This window comes from Apostichopus japonicus, chromosome 3 (genome assembly GCF_037975245.1).
Source record: "Apostichopus japonicus isolate 1M-3 chromosome 3, ASM3797524v1, whole genome shotgun sequence".
Lineage (NCBI taxonomy): Eukaryota > Metazoa > Echinodermata > Holothuroidea > Aspidochirotida > Stichopodidae > Apostichopus > Apostichopus japonicus.
Genome location: NC_092563.1, coordinates 8,793,948 through 8,812,500, shown reverse-complemented (window position 1 = coordinate 8,812,500; position 18,553 = coordinate 8,793,948). Strand labels below are relative to the sequence as shown.

The 18,553-nt window shown below is 36.5% G+C and overlaps 1 protein-coding gene across 6 annotated transcripts in view; it reads right to left on the bottom strand.

The window, feature by feature from the left end:
• Positions 1 to 18,553, bottom strand: part of LOC139962520 (calbindin-like) — a 78,975-nt gene that overhangs the window by 28,373 nt on the left and 32,049 nt on the right. For all 6 annotated transcript variants that reach the window (XM_071962561.1, XM_071962601.1, XM_071962551.1 and 3 more), the window contains exons 3-4: positions 10,024 to 10,113; positions 3,366 to 3,449 (exon numbers count right to left, since the gene is read on the bottom strand). In XM_071962561.1, the coding sequence (XP_071818662.1) occupies positions 3,366 to 3,449; positions 10,024 to 10,113 (174 nt within the window). The remainder of the gene's footprint in view (positions 1 to 3,365; positions 3,450 to 10,023; positions 10,114 to 18,553) is intronic.

Here is an 18,553-nt window from a genome sequence, read left to right as displayed (position 1 = left end):
TTTCATATGAAAGTTTATCATCATCCGAAGGTCTATCCGAAGATATGCTGCATCTCCAATTCAGACTTATTAGATTCGTATCCATGGACATATTTAGAATGATTAATTACGAACATTGATTTCACTTAGCTACATGAACAAATATACACATGGTGTGCAATGACAAAACATTTTACAAATATTTGGATCGAATCCATAATTGATTACGCAAGTAGACTGTATAGCTTAAATTCAACCACCAGTAGATTAAGATTTATACGTTACTTAATGATACTAACGAGTAACGATGTATTTAAATTTTGGCTTAGTAATGATTCCACATAAATGGTAAGCTAAATGGGTAGCCACTTGAGTCAAAACTCCCATGAAATCGATATACCGAATCCTTCGTTACAGGAATGGAAACGGAAGGAAATAACTAGACTGGTGACGTAAATGAATCAGGGACCATCACGGCTCTCTCACGGCGTAATATATACTTGGTTTATAACTGTCTGAGATATCCGTTCTCGAATCAAACTTTTTAATCCTTTGCTAATGTATATTTAATAAGTAAGAAACGAGAAACACTTACATCGCTTTTATTTTGACATATCATTTCTATTTGGAACTACAATAGGTAGGTTTATATATTTAAAGATGACATACTCCAGGCCATAGTCTTAGTCAGAATGACATGAATATGTTTTTATATATTATTACGTATACAGAGTGGTAAAATAAAAGACAAAGTCTTGATAAGTAGGCCTATGTCAGTATATGTTTCCACCCACGTGACTGCTTCGTTCGTAGGACTGTTCTGCGTATTGTAAATAACCACATCAACTGTCTTGATGTAAGCCAGTCCCTCTGCGCCAGGAATACATCCAAATGTAAATTTCATTATAATCTATCGCCGTCCTAAAGTGATTTACATTTTATTAGCTATGTGTTAAAAGTCTTTGCCCAAGGCAATGACATTTCAAGAACTTGTTTCCTTCCCTTTTTTTTATTAAAAAGAATTATTAAAGTAGTTTTATATGTTTGCTATTCGATCATGTGCAGTTAGCTCGCCGCCGGATGTTTGCATGTCATGTGAATGGAGACTTCCGACCTCCTCATTTTGATTTCAAAGGGAAAAAACTAATTCATTTTAACAAAATGAACTTTTCAAAAGACTATATTAAATAACCGAGTCAAAACTTGCGACGAAGTGAAGAGATTGCAACCTCTTACGGTTATACAACTCTCCGAGGATGCAAGCCTGAGATCAATCGAAACCCAAAGATCTACCTACAAGAGAAGATTTCGTTATGTACTGCAGAGTTATCCCTATCGTTTGACTTTTAGTTTCTAATGGGGTTTATTTCCTTGCTTGCATTGAGCAAACAAACAATTTAGTTACTTTCTTATTTGTTTTAATATGTATGTATATTAGATCCTCCTGCAAGCAGGAACTCGCGAAGAAGCCATCATTGGCTTATCAAAGCCCGCAAGCTGACCGAAGTCAGTCTCTTAGATTAATATTTAACGTCCATGATTATGAATTGTTAATTGTCAACAACTCTGTAAATGGACGACATACATTAATCTTGGAGTGACTCGAACTCGGGACCTTATGATTGAAAGGCACCGGCGTTAACCACTGAGCTAACACTCCAATATGCATATGTGATTCACTGTATTTCAATTCTTTGATCATACGTTATGGGTTTTGTTTTTCTGTCTAAGAAGAATTGTGACATCTCAAAATGAAATGATAGAAAGGTCTGTGCTATTATCGTCTCTCAATGCAAGCTGGAAGAAGAGATACATCGACCAAAGTTTGTATTTTAGTAAGAAAACTGTAAACAGTTCCCTTAATATAGAATACTTAAACTTTCACAAGAGCTACATTCAACTTCTGCTTTCTTTGCTATGTTCGTGTCAGTGGTATCGTACGTTATATGCACATTGCTGTTAGCCGTGATGAAGACAATGAGAATCACTCAGCGTGCTCGGTAAGGGTGTGCCTTTAGTGTCACATTTAAAGTTATACGCCACCTTAATTGAGCCCCTTGGTGGAATTGTGGCGATAGTACGACACAAGTCTTACATCAATGCACTACTACGAAGAATATTCTTAGCTTGAATTCTCTTTAGTCAACCGATTCACACACAGATTACAGTAACTACTGTAAATCTAAAGTTTTGTACCACAGTAAATACTGGATCGTGCTGACAAATCTGATAAATCGGTAGCATGTGCTATTAAGTTAACAGTAAGAACTGAGGATATATTTGTAATTCTAACAAATCCCAAACAACTAGATTTGTTGGAATTACACATATCCTCAGTTCTTACTGTAATCATAAACGCACATACTATCGAATTATAGCACGATCCAGTTTTTACTGTGGTACAAAAATGTAAGATTTACAATAGTAACTGTGTTCTCTATGTGTATCGGGTGCTATAGTTAGGTTTACTGAAGAAAACAAAACATGAACAGAATGAATTGCTTCACAGTGTTTGCAATCTCTACACGGCGACAAAATCACGATTATATAAGTCACGGTAAACTTTCAATCATAATGTGTGCAAGGCGGCATATGGTTACTAAGCTCATTTTGCATTTTTATTAGAAGTGCTTTGTTAATTCCCCACAATAGCATGTGATTGCGCTTTCACGACACAGTCGCTTATTACCGCGATCGAGGGCATTGCCATGTTCATGTAGACTGTTTAATGTACAAGCTTGGTTCGATCCTAATGTTGTTATATACAATCAGTCAATCAACCTGAAAATCTATATGCGTTCTTGTGACATAGTGGCGTCTTGCATTTGAAAGGAGATTTAATTTCTGTACTTTGGATGTGTGTCCTGTCTGAATATTAAATAAGGGCACAATTGCGGTTCTATAGTTATCGACTCATTTGCAGCAAAGTGGTCAATGTTCAAATCTAAAAGTATTAGGTTTCATTACAAGTATACTTAAACTTTAGTAATAATGGTTTTGTTATAATGCACAACGCTTTTCAAAACTGTGAAATTGTGTTGGGTATGTTACACGCTGTTACCCAGAGGGTTATGTTGCCCAAATGTAAAATATTCAGCAACCCCTTAGGTATATATATATATATATATATATATATATATATATATATATATATATATATATATATATATATATATATATATATATATATATATATAAATATATATATATATATATATATATATATATATATATAAATATATATATATATATATATTTATATATATATATATATATATATATAATTGAAAACGTAATTAGTTGGATTTTGTTTTATATATACCAGCCATAAAAGATCTGAATGTCGAACAATGTTTAAGTTAACGGTACATTGATTTAATTCTTACCTCCATAAACTCCACACTTGATCGAAGTTCTTCGGTTCGAAAGAGAAGGAGAAAATTTTCTTCTGGTCGGAGTAATTCAGCTAGCTGAAAAGAAATAAAAAAATTATTATGATGTTAATGAAAGAGCAATATTGTCCTACAAGACTCGCGACGCTTGGTTTCTACTGTATGTACAGTCAATGAAGGATATGGTTCAATTGAAGGATTTGCGTTAAAAAAGAGCGATGCTTACAAGAAGTGTCTATCACACTTCATGTTTAATTATTGAAATGTTCCTTTTCAAATTATAAGTGTCTCTTTTGGAAGACAAATCCATCAATTACAACCTACAAACACAATGTTCTTCCTGTTAACATTTTTCTTTATGCAGTTTGGTCTGGTAAATTATTATATCTTTGTGATCTTAGTCCCGCCTCTCCAAATATTCCTGATGCATGCGAGAGGTTACATTTCTGATATTCATCCTCCATACATACCCCCTCCCTCCCTTTGTAAACCTTTCTACGTCACTATTCCGCTATACTTGAAGCTGGTACAGCAAGACAACAATATACTGCCATATATCTTCTCCTCCCAACCGCATGTCCAAATTTAATTATGAAATTATGGACATCAATACGTCGTATGTGACCAACTAATTCTTTGCAGTTAATCCACCCTCCCCTGAGGATATAACCGCCACATTTCCAAAAACCGTCCTCGACGACGCATCCGTCTCCTGAAAAAGCGATGATAATTTGACAAATTGGTCTCAAGAGGAAAGAAGAAACTGCGTAGACATAAAATCCGCAGATGAATTCATGTTTACTGAATATACTGAATATAGTGTAGTTTGGTTGTTAATTTGAAGATAGATTTTAATTTCTAGAGAGTCTCCTCTGTACAATGTCCTGCTAGCGTGTCCTTTTGTGAATATAACTCATAGATAGATAAGTTACGGATAGTAGACTTCATACTTCATTAAGGAGAAGACATGCCGAAGTTATGATAGGGAATAAGGGATGAAATTTAGCCTACATTTTCGTCTCCAATGTAACCTTTTCATTAACATTTAATTATCGTACGTATTCCTGGACATACAATCGGGATTGCTTATTTAGAGATGGGACAGTTCCAAGAGGATCATGTACAAACATATGAAGGTCATTCACATCCATATGGAGGTCATGCACATCCATGAGAGGGTCACGCAGTGCCATATGGAGGTCATGTACATCTATACGAAGGTCATGTACATCCATTGGAAGGTCATAGACAGCGAAATGAAGGTCATGCACATCCTAAGGAAGGTCATGTACATCGTTAGGAAGGTCATGTAAAACCATTGGAAGGTCATGGACAGCCAACCGAAGGTCATTTTCATCCAGAGGTACCGGTAGGTCATGGACAGCCATAGGAAGGTCAATGGACAGCCATACGAAGGTCATGTAGATTCGTTAGGAAGGTCATGTAAAGCTATAGGAAGGTCATGGACAGCCAAATGAAGCTCATGTTCGTCCATAGGAAGGTCAATGGACAGCCATACGTATGTCATGTACATCCATTGGAAGGTTATGTACATCCATTGGAAGGTAATGGGCAGCCAAATGAAGGTCATTTTCATCCAGAGGTAGGTCATGGACAGCCATATGAAGGACAATGGACAGCCATACGAGGTCATGTACATCCGTTAGGAAGGTCATGTAAAGCTATCGGAAGGTCATGGACAGCCAAATGGAGGTCATGAACGTCCATAGGATGGTCATGGAAAGCCATACGTAGGTCATGTACATCCATTGGAAGGTCATGTAAACCACGGGAAGGTCATGGACAGCCAAACGAAGGTCATGTATAGCCATACGAAGGTCATGTACATCCGATAGGAAGGTCATGTAAAGACATAGGAAGGTCAATGGACAGCCATACGTAAGTCATATAAATCCGATAGGAGGGTCATGTAAAGCCATAGGAACGTCATGTATAGCCATACGAAGGTCATGGACATCCGTTAGGAAGGACATGTAAAGCCATACGGAGGTCATGTATAACCATACGAAGGTCATGGACAGCTATACGTAGGTCTTGTACATCCAATAGGAATGTCATGTAAAAGCTATAGGAAGGTAATGCATAGCAATAAGAGGTTCGCTTTGCTTTTAAGTGACTGGATCTTATAATAGCTGGCTGTGATATGTTAGATAGTTACAGCACCGTCTACATTAGAGGATAAATTACCCGATACATTTCAATCCAAATCAAAAGGGAACAACTGGATTGGGACTGTCAGAGCTTATGAGTTGAAGATATGAATGAACATAGCCTATATACGAACTCTACCCACTGTACTGCAATGTAAATCGTTGTGTTGGTATACTCTAGGTACACATCCACGGAAGACTGTACGTGATAAATTCTCTTGATATTAACTCAACTGGTAGCCTTCATTTCTCTATTGTCACATCACACCACGATAGTACACAACGCCATATGTTTCCCAATGTTAAAACAGTGCATGTCAGAATTAATATGAGCAGGTTACAGTTTAACTCCAGTATGCCAATGTTAAAATCAATATGTTATGCTTCCAAATTAGCATCTCGGAAATACAATCAATATGTTACAACCGAAGTATCAGCCTGTCAAATATAATATCAATAGGTTTAATCAACCAGAAAAAAAAACCCTAAACGAAAGGCAACATGCATCAATTCAAGGGTAGGCAGCCAGGCTGATAGTGCAGGGTTGAACATTGCGGTAACTTGTAACTTGTAATTTGTGGTGTGGGAGAGTGGATTTGTTTCATGCAAACTCATAACTAAGGGATGCGATAGAGAGATATACAAGTAGGCCACAATGGATGGTACGTGGTATAAATGATGTCAGATACGACATATTCTCCCAAAGAGATAACAAACTCATGGAAAGCCGGACATACGAGAGTATTTCACGTGGGTTCCGATGGTGTGAGCATGGCGAATCCAATAGACAAGGTTTAAAGGCATTGAAGACTCGCCCCAAACCGCGTGCCGCCCTCTGAAAAAGTTAACTTTCCGTTGCTTGCAAGTGAAGTTTTCTTCTTGTCGCTACAAAATGCAGACAGTAATGAAACGTGATACCTTGTTAACTTTTATCCGGACCTGAGATCAGGGAGTTCCATAACAACTCCCTGCTGATATGACCATCGCTGCTATGTACACTGTGTTGTGGGTATTGACCGTAGCTGCATGTATTGACTGTACACTAGTGTCTTATTACCGACGGTAGCGAGCTGTGAGTGTATTTTCTGGGATCGATGGTGGTGTCTAACACTTCTGTTACACCTGATTCGAAACTAGGTCAGATTACCGGCATCAGACGTTTCTTTGTGCGCGAGTCTTCACTCCCTTTAAAGATTGACCACTCATAAGGTACTGCCATATTTAGCGACCCACTTCGTACTTCGATTGCAGCTTTTTATGATATTCAGTTATTATCCAGTTGTAGTATTTCACAGATGAAGAGGAAAACGCAGCCAGTGTTTTGATTTTAATTGTGTCATCAACTCTAGTATAATATATGTGAGTGTGGTTCTTGCTGCTAAACAAAACATCCAAATATGCGTATATGATTTAAGTATGCTCTGTGCAAAGACGCCTTTTTATTGGATTTTTTATAGTACTATATCGGTAATCTGAACATTCCTTTTCTTCTAAATACAACGCTTCTTGTTTACAAGTAAATTTGCTAATATATCAAGTCAATTAAGTTCGTAAGACGCTTTATATATAAGTAGGTCACATAAACATTCTCATAGTCTAAGCGACCTACAGGAAGGCCGCATATACAGAGACCGGATCTATTTCACCGGTACGGATTGACTACCATAGAGTCCCTTGATAATTCAACATCGACATCTTGGCGGAAATGGGACTGCAAGTGTGAGAACCAATTTCAGACTTCATGCTAATTTGCACATTTCGTTCAGAAATGTGGCTGTCGGCAAGGCCAGGTTTGTGCATGGTAACATCAACAATGGCATGTCCGTTCATATGTATCAATCTACTAGCGTATCATATGTTTGCATGTAGTTGAATATGACACGCCCGAAATGCAATTGATTAAGCGAAGAATTTGGTTAACCATGCAGTAGTCAGGGAGGAGTTGAGCTGAGGCAAACAGTGTATAGTTTTGTTCTTGTGAAATGGAGGTGCATACTTTAAACCAACGAAAGAAAGATCATGAACCTAAAACCCCACCCGCCCCCTCCCAGACCACCCCCTCTCCCTAAGGCAAAGCGTGCCAAAGGGCTAGCTCGTAGTATACGTGTTGTACTGTGGCTGGCTTAAAGTATCAGGCAATTGTTTCCGGTCAAAGGTCATACCTCCTCAGTACCCCCCCCCCCCTTATACCCCTCCCCTAGCAAATGCAAATTTAAATAAGCTGTGGTTCATGGTGGAAAAGTCAAGGTACACTTAAAGTGAAAAGATGTGAATATTAAGATAAGGAATCAGTATACTCAATTAGCCGATAGTTTATATCATAAGCTGAACTCGTCAATTGGATTCCGGTCACTATATATGTATTTTTCACTGGACGAGTGTCGTTAAATTTCGTAATGTCTGCAGTACTCAACAATAAACATACTCCTGGGTATAATGAGATGCGTTAAAACACCTCATTCGGAGGTTCTGTAACGACAGCTACTAAATGCAAATAATTGGAATGTTGAGATATAATTCAATATTAAACCGATACTTCCATGTTGGTTGCTGAGTAGCAGCATGTTGTTAATGAAGAGGATGTTTTACACATGAAACCATATTTGAAGTAAAATGTACGACTTGATGAGAGCCAAAGCGTTTGCTATATCGATATTGTTTCACGATATAAGTTAGCCCTGTTCCGTGATAGGAATACTTTATGATATCATATCTTGAATAGAAAAACAGTGAGATCTGAAAGTGAGTTCTTTGAGAATGTCAACATTGATAACTCCCACAGTGAGTGAAATTTAACTGTTTAAAAATTTTTTGCGGGTAGATAACTATATCAACTTGAAACGGATCAGGTCTGTGAGGAGAACGAGAGATTTATACTTTAACAACAGCTATATACAAGTTAGTCTATGTATAATGATCCTAGCCTCTTACAGCACAATCATGATGTATACTGACATTAAAAAGAGTTTTTAAGCCTATGAAAAACAGGTTAGTATCTTTCAAAAGTACATTCGGATTTTCAGATAAACGTAAGATATAACTTTCACCGCTGGCGGCGTTTGCATAGGAAACCTTTTATTCGCTTTGATATAGAGCGTGTTTACTTTATTTCTCGTTTCTCTCTCTTTGCAAACGCTTCCTTCGCCAGTTCGTTCTTCGTTGTACTGTCGTTTTACAATGTTTCCAAGCCCTTAGATTTATGAGTAACATTTGCACAAGAGTACACACACATTTTTTTGGATGCACTTTCAAAAACCTGCCAAATTCATGAAATAGCCCACAGTCATGTTAACGATTAAGTTATATCCCATGGCAATAACACTCTATCTGTAATTAATTTCTTCTGCCTGAACATTCAAGTTTAATTTAAATGAGACAACGTTGGAGAATTTGTTTTTCAGACTAGCCTATGCTTATAGTTAGTCTGTGTATGCACATCAGAGTTATACCGAAGGAAATCACGCAATATACATGACAGGACTCAAACGAATTGCATTCTATGGATAAAAAACCCTTCTTACCATCAATCACAAAGCCACGACTCTGACGGGGTATTTACGCAAGAGAGATTACTGCAGTATAACAGTTTCTATTTGTGAAACGTCTTAAGAATGGAGTTTGATGATAAGTAATTAGTTGAGTCGATTCGAAATTTGACAATTTTTGTATATATATGGTTTAAGAATTTTGTGCTGCGCGTGTTTCTGCATTATTGTAGACGACATCTTTGATACTTGCATTTATCTTGTTACCGTGTTAGGTGACAGGAGGTGAAATATGGCGTTGCTAGAAGTGTTGCAGTACTCGAATTCGGACTCTAATCCTGTTACATTATTGTTTATATTCCGAATGATTCTGGGAATTATTTTGTCAATAATATCATATCCTACGCACCGATCATGGCAGTATTTTCCTTTCAGAACTTGTCAGTTGCACATTTTTCATTCAAATCCACAACCAGAACTTGAAAACTTTAATTACACCTTTTAGGTTGAGAAAGCAGAATTGAGGTAACCCCGTGACCAGGATACTTTAACATCCACCATATCTCTGATAAGGTGTACTATGGGACATGCTTCTAGAGCAGGGTTTCTCTAACTTTATCCCCCCATAAACCCTTGTGGATGTCAGAGTTGTCCACGAACCCCCAACTTTTCGAGACACGATCTGAGTCATTATTATACTATAATACGTATAACAGTGCTTCGTAAAAGATCAAGTTCATAGTGTAATATTGTAGAGTTTGTCGATAGGTACGACTTTTGTACATGACTAAATTATATGATATATCAGATTTTAGTTCAGCAAAAAGTAATCTAGTTTTGGATTTTAGAAACGTCTCACGAACCCCCTGGGATGGACTCTCGCACCCCTGGGGATTCATGCACCCCAGTTAAGGAACCCCTGATCTAGCGTATGTAGGATAGTATTGTCAATGCATGGGAACTTGCTTTGAAGCTAACATATTATACTTTGCTTACCTCCTTCATTTCGATTTTGCCGTCAGCATTTTCATCATATGCTTCCATAAAGCAGTTGCACATTTCATCAAACATCTGAGGAGAAATTGCCTAGAAATTACAAAAAGAAAAAGACAGAAGGTTAGAAAAGAAACGAATATTTAGTTATTATTTTATATATACTACTCAGTAACATTGTAATAAGGTGGGAAGTTTCTCATCACTGTCGCGTTAAAGCAGAAACAATTGTAAACTGAAAACTGTACAATGGCGTAGCAATAGGTGGTTAAGATGGTTGATTGAAACAGGGCCACAATGTTAACGGTCTCTCTAGCATTGTTGCCAGTTCATTGAACAAGGGCCACGTTGTAAACAGTCCCTCTAGCATTGTTGCCAGTTCATTGAACAAGGGCCAAAATGTTAACGGTCCCTGTAGCGTTGTTGCCAGTTCATTGAACAAGGGCCACAATCTTAACGGTCCCTATAGCATTGTTGCCAGTTCATTGAACAAGGGCCACAATGTTAACGGTCCCTCTAGCGTTGTTGCCAGTTGATTAAACAAGGGCCACAATGATAAAGGTCCCACTAGCGTTGTTGCCAGTTGATTAAACAAGGGCCACAATGATAAAGGTCCCACTAGCGTTGTTGCCAGTTCATTGAACAAGGGCCAACAGATCTGGCACAGGGTTCATTGGACAAGGGCCACAATGTTAACGGTCCCTATAGCATTTTTGCCAGTTCATTGAACAAGGGCCACAATCTTAACGGTCCCTATAGCATTGTTGCCAGTTCATTGAACAAGGGCCACAATGTTAACGGTCCCTCTAGCGTTGTTGCCAGTTGATTAAACAAGGGCCACAATGATAAAGGTCCCACTAGCGTTGTTGCCAGTTCATTGAACAAGGGCCAACAGATCTGGCACAGGGTTCATTGGACAAGGGCCCCAATGTTAACGGTCCCTATAGCATTGTTGCCAGTTCATTGAACAAGGGCCACAATGTTAACGGTCCCTCTAGCGTTGTTGCCAGTTGATTAAACAAGGGCCACAATGTTAACGGTCCCTCTAGCGTTGTTGCCAGTTCATTGAACAAGGGCCACAATGTTAACGGTCCCTCTAGCGTTGTTGCCAGTTGATTAAACAAGGGCCACAATGTTAACGGTCCCTCTAGCGTTGTTGCTAGATCTGGTAGTCCTCATTTGTTTAGAAGGAATAATTGACTGAGTACCGATTTGCCTTAGAGTGTTTAATTTCACTAACAGCTGTTTTTTCCAGTTGCAAAAAAATATAAAAAAAGCAATTCAATCTTAGAGGAGCACATTGCACTCTGATAAATAATGACACTGTACCTTTGCGGATTACTCTGTTTACAGAGTGAACCTGCTCCCATAGTCTCTATCTAGTTCCACATTTCCTAAAATATTCTCACAAGTGTGGTGAGTGGAGCAGCTGTATTACCCTCCTCAGCTAAATCCAACGCACGCATTATAGCTATAGTAAATATGGCGTAGTACATACAGAAGCTTGTTTATAATTCAAGGCATATTATAAATTGATATTGTTAGAAGACTCTTAGTTGCACCGGGGTATACCACCGTGTTACTCAATAACCAATATGATAAATATTAATCAATATGTTAATCACTATATACCATTATGTGATTGTACGTAACTATACATAGCCAATTGATAAGTTAAAACAAATATCGAATATTATAGTGTCATTAAGGGAATCTGCAAGTGTCCGTTTTGTTAAGTATAAACACTAATTAACGATTTGATTTTTTGTATTACATGAAAACCGTTTATTGCCGCTGAGTAGCTTTTCGTTGATAATACAAAACTTACTATTCCCTTTAAGTCTTACATGCGGCAAAGACATATAAAATCAAACATATAAAGGAAAATATATATTTAAAAAATTATAGTTACGATCGATTTCATCTATTGAGTATGACGTCACTAACATCCCGAATTGAATTGAATCGACTTGGCAAAGTAATTTAAACCTCAATGGTTTGCATTGCGATGGTCCAACATTACACATGAATACATTTTTTTGTTGTAAATATGAAAACGCGGACATCGAATTTCATTGTAACGAGCAATTTTTGTAAGTTTGATCGTGGATTGACCTTTAATTTTTTCTCGTATGATTGAAAGCGTAACAATCTGAAGAACCACTAGAGAATACTAGACTGATGTGTCTGATCAAAAGAAATGGCAATGCGATATCTCACCAAAAGAAATGTGACGTCATATGTGACGCAATTTGTTAAGAAATGGTATTGTACAAACCTATCGGTATTGATTTGATGTAACTGATAACACATGCGCTCAAATTCGCTGAGAATGGCGTAAAAGTAAATTGTCTACGGCCTTCATCGATGGAAATATCCTCTCGACATTTTATTCATCATCAAACTGATTACAACAGTCAAAACAGAAATCAGCTTTTTACCCTAATCTATTACCTACGCTTCACCGCGGTTCATCTTCAACCCTTCGTTCTGATCATGGCATAAACTGTATAAACAGAGTCATAAGTTGACGGCGTTAGAAAAAAGGAATTGAATTATTGAAATGATATGTAAATTGAATTTCTTGGAATGGAGATTAGTTGATCATTCTGGTTTGCATTTAGATGGCATTTCACCCAATAATGCAGGCCTTCTCAATATTCGTATTGTAGGAATGGTTAGTTTCTGGTTCTTTAGATATTACAGCAGTGAAGTTAACAAGCATTAGTTACAGTGTGGACAGCTTTAATTGCTTTTTCCCTGATGGTGTTTGTTTTCTAATTTACTGCTAGCAATGAGCAACATTAATTTTTCATATTTTCGATATAATTAAGGTATTTGACTACAATAGTGATTTCAACGCCGTTCAACAAACCTCAGTAATATTTAAGTTGTTTTTATGGAAAACAAAATATGTTAATTAATTTCACTTAAGCTACGATAGTATACCATAGCTGCAGTGTCAAATTCACTTAAGCTATCAGAAGAAGAAAGTTAATTAAACTCTGACGTGTTTAATGTGCCATATGGACAGCACCTATCGCTCATTGCGTCACGACAAAGTATGTTTTCGGGGTTAATTTACTAAATGGGCAATGGACTAGCTCATTTTTCGGGGAAGACCAACATAATTCGTTGGGTGGGCGATTGCACACCCAGTAAACCCACTAACTGGGTGGGCGATTTCCCTCCCAGTTAGTGGGTTATTTACTTCTCTCATGGAATTTTAATATTGACGAGTTAGGCGATCAAGCTCCGCGAGCTGGGACAAAACGATTTTTTTTTTGCGTCATAAATATTTCAGCACGTGTTTAAACTAGCTCATATGAATTCCTTTGTAAAGTGATCTTCGTGTGTTGAATATTAGTGAAGATATGAAATTTATTGCAAAAATAAATCTTAGGATCGTTAAGCAGTTTATGTTTATTATTATACGAACATTATCATTCACATTTTAACATACTCCGTTGATAACCGCATTTCAATCCCACATTGAACTGTATATTCATCGCAACCATCTCAGAGAGTTACCATAGAAACAGAGAGTTACCATAGAAACATGTTGATGTCTTCCAAATGCTCATCCCAGGATTCGTGTCGTTCCTTAACTGTGGTTAATATCTACTTTGCTTTTCAGGGCGTTGCCTATGGTGACACTCAACAATTATGAAGAACACAGTTAAATAAGAATTTTCCTGGCAGATAAACTTAATGATTGACAGTGGCTGGAGGAAAACAAATATGACCCAATATATGTGATTAATCTGATCAAAAAGGACTTGGAACTGCCAACATATATAGATGGGCATCTTATAACCAACGATGAAACTTGATTAACAAAGAGTGGCACGGTGTGTAAATATGGTAATGTGAACATAAAACTTCAATTTGTTTGTTCTAACGTGGGTATCGGTCAAAGTCACGTTTGTAGGTGACCATCCGAAGAACAATAACAAAATAAATATGAATAGTTTGCCAAGACATCACATGCAATCAGTTCTAACACACGAAGGTAGCTTATAAGTATGATGTATATGTGTTCATCCTTATACCAATGAAATGAGGTGTTGAAATTTTTTTGAGCATCTGGTCATCTTGAAATATGACTTGAATTATCTAACCAATATCCCATAACAATGAGAATTTATGGGACGAAAATTTAGGTCCTAGAAAATGTAAAGCCATTTTCCTATAAAAAAAGGGGGAGGGGGGGGGGGGGGATATAGACTACACACGTTACATGTCTATTTAACAGGTTTGGGTATTGCTACTGTCGATAATGATGTATGAGCATAGTGTGTAGACTAGTTTGAAAAGGTTGCAGGGAATTATTTGATTTAATTGTATAGAAAGAAGTTTGAGCCAGATGAAATAAAATATTACAAAATAGTTACTATAAGCTTTAATATACCACGTATACAGTCTTATGGCGGTTCATATGGACAAGATCACTATTTCAAGAACTAATAGAGGGCTCTTGTTATTCAGCCTCTGAAGAAGATCTTGCTAGGATCGAAACGTCAGGCCCACTTACCCGTACACATTACAATATTTGAATGCAAATCCCACCAATGTTGTAAGAGTGGATATCTTCAATCTTTAAGAGGTTATGTAACTGATTTGTTAAAAACCTTCAAGGTTTCATTGTAAGTAGCTTGATCAATCTATTCTGTCAAATTTGAAGAGGACTTAAGTAAGTAGTACATGCTGTACCATAAACTTCAATTACATAAGGAAGTTTAGAATAAATAAATGAATAATAAATTTTGAATGGCTGTTTCAGTTGGAAGGGTGTTTCTGATATGATAGAATATACCAATGTACTTAAGCAAACGTTTACATATATCCTTAATATGTTGCTCCCATGATAATTTTAGTTAATAATTAATCCTAAGTAGTTATGAAAAGATGATTTAAAGAAGTCAATACCGTCAAATGAAAAACATTATAACATGAATGACTTTAATTATGAGCATGAAAACTTGTGTAGCTAGTTTTGCCAATGTGTAAAGTTAACTTTTTTTGCATCAAACCAATCCTTAGGTTTTCCGAGAGTCAAGCTGGCCTTCTTAACTAAATCAGCACAATTCTTGTCAGCAAGAAACACATTTGTATCATCAGCAAAGAAGCGAGTGGAAACATTTGGAACAGCAGTTTGAATATCATTAACGTAAAGTAAAGAGATTAAGGGTCCCAAACGGAACCTTGTGGAACTCCAGTGATGACGTCAGAATAATATGAAGATGTATTATGAACAAAATTACATTGTCTTCTGTTGGATAAATAACTGGAAAGCATATTGCAGGCATTGAATGTATTAGCATTTGAATAGTCAACTGTATCAAAGGACTTCTTTGAATCCAGGTATAATCCTAATATATCGTTTACCCTTCTCAAGATGAGAACGCATACTTTTGATGTTTTATAATAAAGCAAGGCAAGTTGAGTAGCGGCCTCCCTAAATCCACACTGAAAACTATAAAAAAATATAATTTTGTTTAAAATAGCACATAACCTTCTCTCTATGACACTCTCAACTAGCTTATTAATGGAAGGAAGTAAAATTATAGGTCTCTAATTTTCTGGCAAAATTGTATCACTCTTTATTGAATAACGGAATAACTTTTGCTATACTTATAGAACATTAGGATAAATCCCATATATAAAGACATCGTTTAAGATATGGACCAAATACAGGGGCTAGCACATGGGGAACGGATTTAATAAGCCTAACATGCAGGAATACCGTCAATACCTGGAGCCTATGCAATCTTTAATCAATCAATAAGCTTGAGAATTTCACCATCAGAGACAGGAGAAAGGAAAATTGATCGTTAGATAGGACAATCCAAGCAGGGAGTTGTTGATCCAAGTATACGGGATGGGCAGAAAATGACGGATTTATTTTTGGACTGAGATTATACCCTAAAGATGAAAAGAAATCATTGAAGCGTTAGTTACATCGAGATTACCAGCACACGTGGTACCGTTATAGAGATAACACTGGTGTGAGACTTTTGTTTACCTTTAATTATAGAGTTGATTACTGACCATGCCTGCTTAGAGGATAGTTTGTCTTGAAGCTATCATATTGAATTAATATTATGATTGAGCAGATCTGATATAAATTAAGATTAATCTCATGTTTATGAGTAGGATTATATATATATACTTACGATATTAATTTATTCTAGTGAGAAATTTATTTCCTAATGCCAGGGGTAATCCAAGGCTTAGCATGAAACCTTTTTCTATAGACATTCTTGACAAAGGAAAGTATAAGATGTGGTTATGATTTAAAATACCAAGTAACTAATAATAAGATGCATTAACATCATGACTATTATATACAGGATCTATATCGGCTGATTCAATTGCTTCATTAAATTTACTAATATGTGTCTAAATCCTAATCATTGGTTTATCACATTAATTATGTTCCTCCATTTCCTGACTAACACAAACATTCGGAACATGATCACTGATATCCGCACATATGTTACCTTGTTGACAAGTAAATCAGTTGGTATACTGTAATGAAAATATTGTCAACAAGACTACAGCTTTGATCATTGATTCTGGTTGGAAAAGTAATCGTAGGGAAAAAGTATGACTCATAACTAAAGTAATGACGTCATTGTAAATAGGATCATTTATAAACTTTAAATAACTCGATATTAAAATATCCCCTAAAATACAGGTAGGAGCAATGGAGAGAGTATGAAAGGATTCCTCAAGAGAATTATTAAAGTGTTTACCATTGTCCTATTGGGTGACGGTAACAAGCTATAACTCATATGGGTTTATTGTTTGTATGATAAATCAAGCCAAGTATCCTCTACCTGGCAATGGGGGCAAGAGCAATACATATAAACTGAAATCAATTATTGAAGACAATATAATCTTATAAAGAATACCGTATACCATCACCGCCACATTTATTATATGAAGCAACATAACAAAAATTTTAACCAGAAAAAATATTACCCAGGTGATCACCATTACCATAACCTATCACTGTCGACATTATAACATTAAACCAAATTGCCAGATTAACGAGGTAAGTAACTATGTGTGTCGGTGGTTTTGCGTAATCTTCTAATACTATGATGAAGAACAGAGAGTGTGTAGGTTTTATCTCGTAAAACTACATTAAATTCATCTTCATTATAATAGTTGCAAGAAAACTAATCTTTAAAGTAATGTTATCACTTAGAGCCTCACCTAAATTATTTTCAAAAGAGTTATCATGAAATTTTGTTCATATGTGTAAGTTGAAAGATATTTTCAACATCAACATTTGTTAAATTAACACAAGGTGACACGTATGCCATAATTATAATAAAAAAAAGTTGGAGAAGAACTATGAAACAAATGTATGAGTAAATATATATATATATATATATATATATATATATATATATATATATATATATATTATACATATATATATATAGTTCAACTAAGAGATAAAATAGAATACCCAGGGTTAATCTGAGCGTGAAAGGCTAATCTGTCTAAGAAGTGAATGCATACACAAACCCTCATTAGTCATTCGTTGGTATTTGCATACAGTTCCTGCGTGTAATAATCTGACAGGTGAAATGTACAATAATTTCACTCAGGAAAAAACAAATTTCGAATGAAAATTTCGCAATAAATTTCAATTTCAACCATCTAGAAAGCTGATAGTACTCATAAAGCAAACAACTTTGATGAATACTCTGGTCTGAAATATAACTTGAATTAGGTTCCGCATAACCAGCAATCACTACATAAACCTTTCTATCAGCTTGAAAGAGGGACTATTTATAGCGGACAATTTGAGGCGGCAAAGAAAGACTCCGAAGGGCAATTTGACATGTGACTTTGATTAGAGAATGATCTCAAAATGCCCCAACAAATCCGACCCTCTAAATCATTCTGTACCACGAATTCTACTATTTACATATTACTTAACGTTTTTAAGTCCCCCCCCCCCCCCCAAGAAAATATCAGGACATTTCCTATATATTGTGAGGGCACTATTTATTACCAAGAAAAGTAGTAGGTATAATGGAGTTGAATTCTGAGTGAAGACGTGAGTGGCTATCTACAGGATATATATTCCTTGCATGAAGCCATGAGCAGCTATCTACGGGAGATGTTTCTTACTTGTAGCCGTGCGTGTCTATATACGGGACATGGCTCTTGTTTGAAACCATGAGTGGTTATCTACCGGGCGATGGTTCTTATGAGAAGAAGCTAATAGTGGCTACCCACAGGTTATATGCCTTGCTTATACTTGAAGCCACGAATGACTATCTACTGGAATTTATCCTTGCTTGAAGGAATGTGAAAATATCTACGGGAGACGTTTATTGCATGAAGTCATGACTGAGCAGCTATCTACGGGAGATGGTTCTTACTTGTAGCCGTGCGTGTCTATATACGGGACATGGTTCTTGTTTGAAACCATGAGTGGTTATGTACCGGGCGATGGTTCTTATGAGAAGAAGCTAAGAGTGGCTACCCACAGGTTATATGCCTTGCT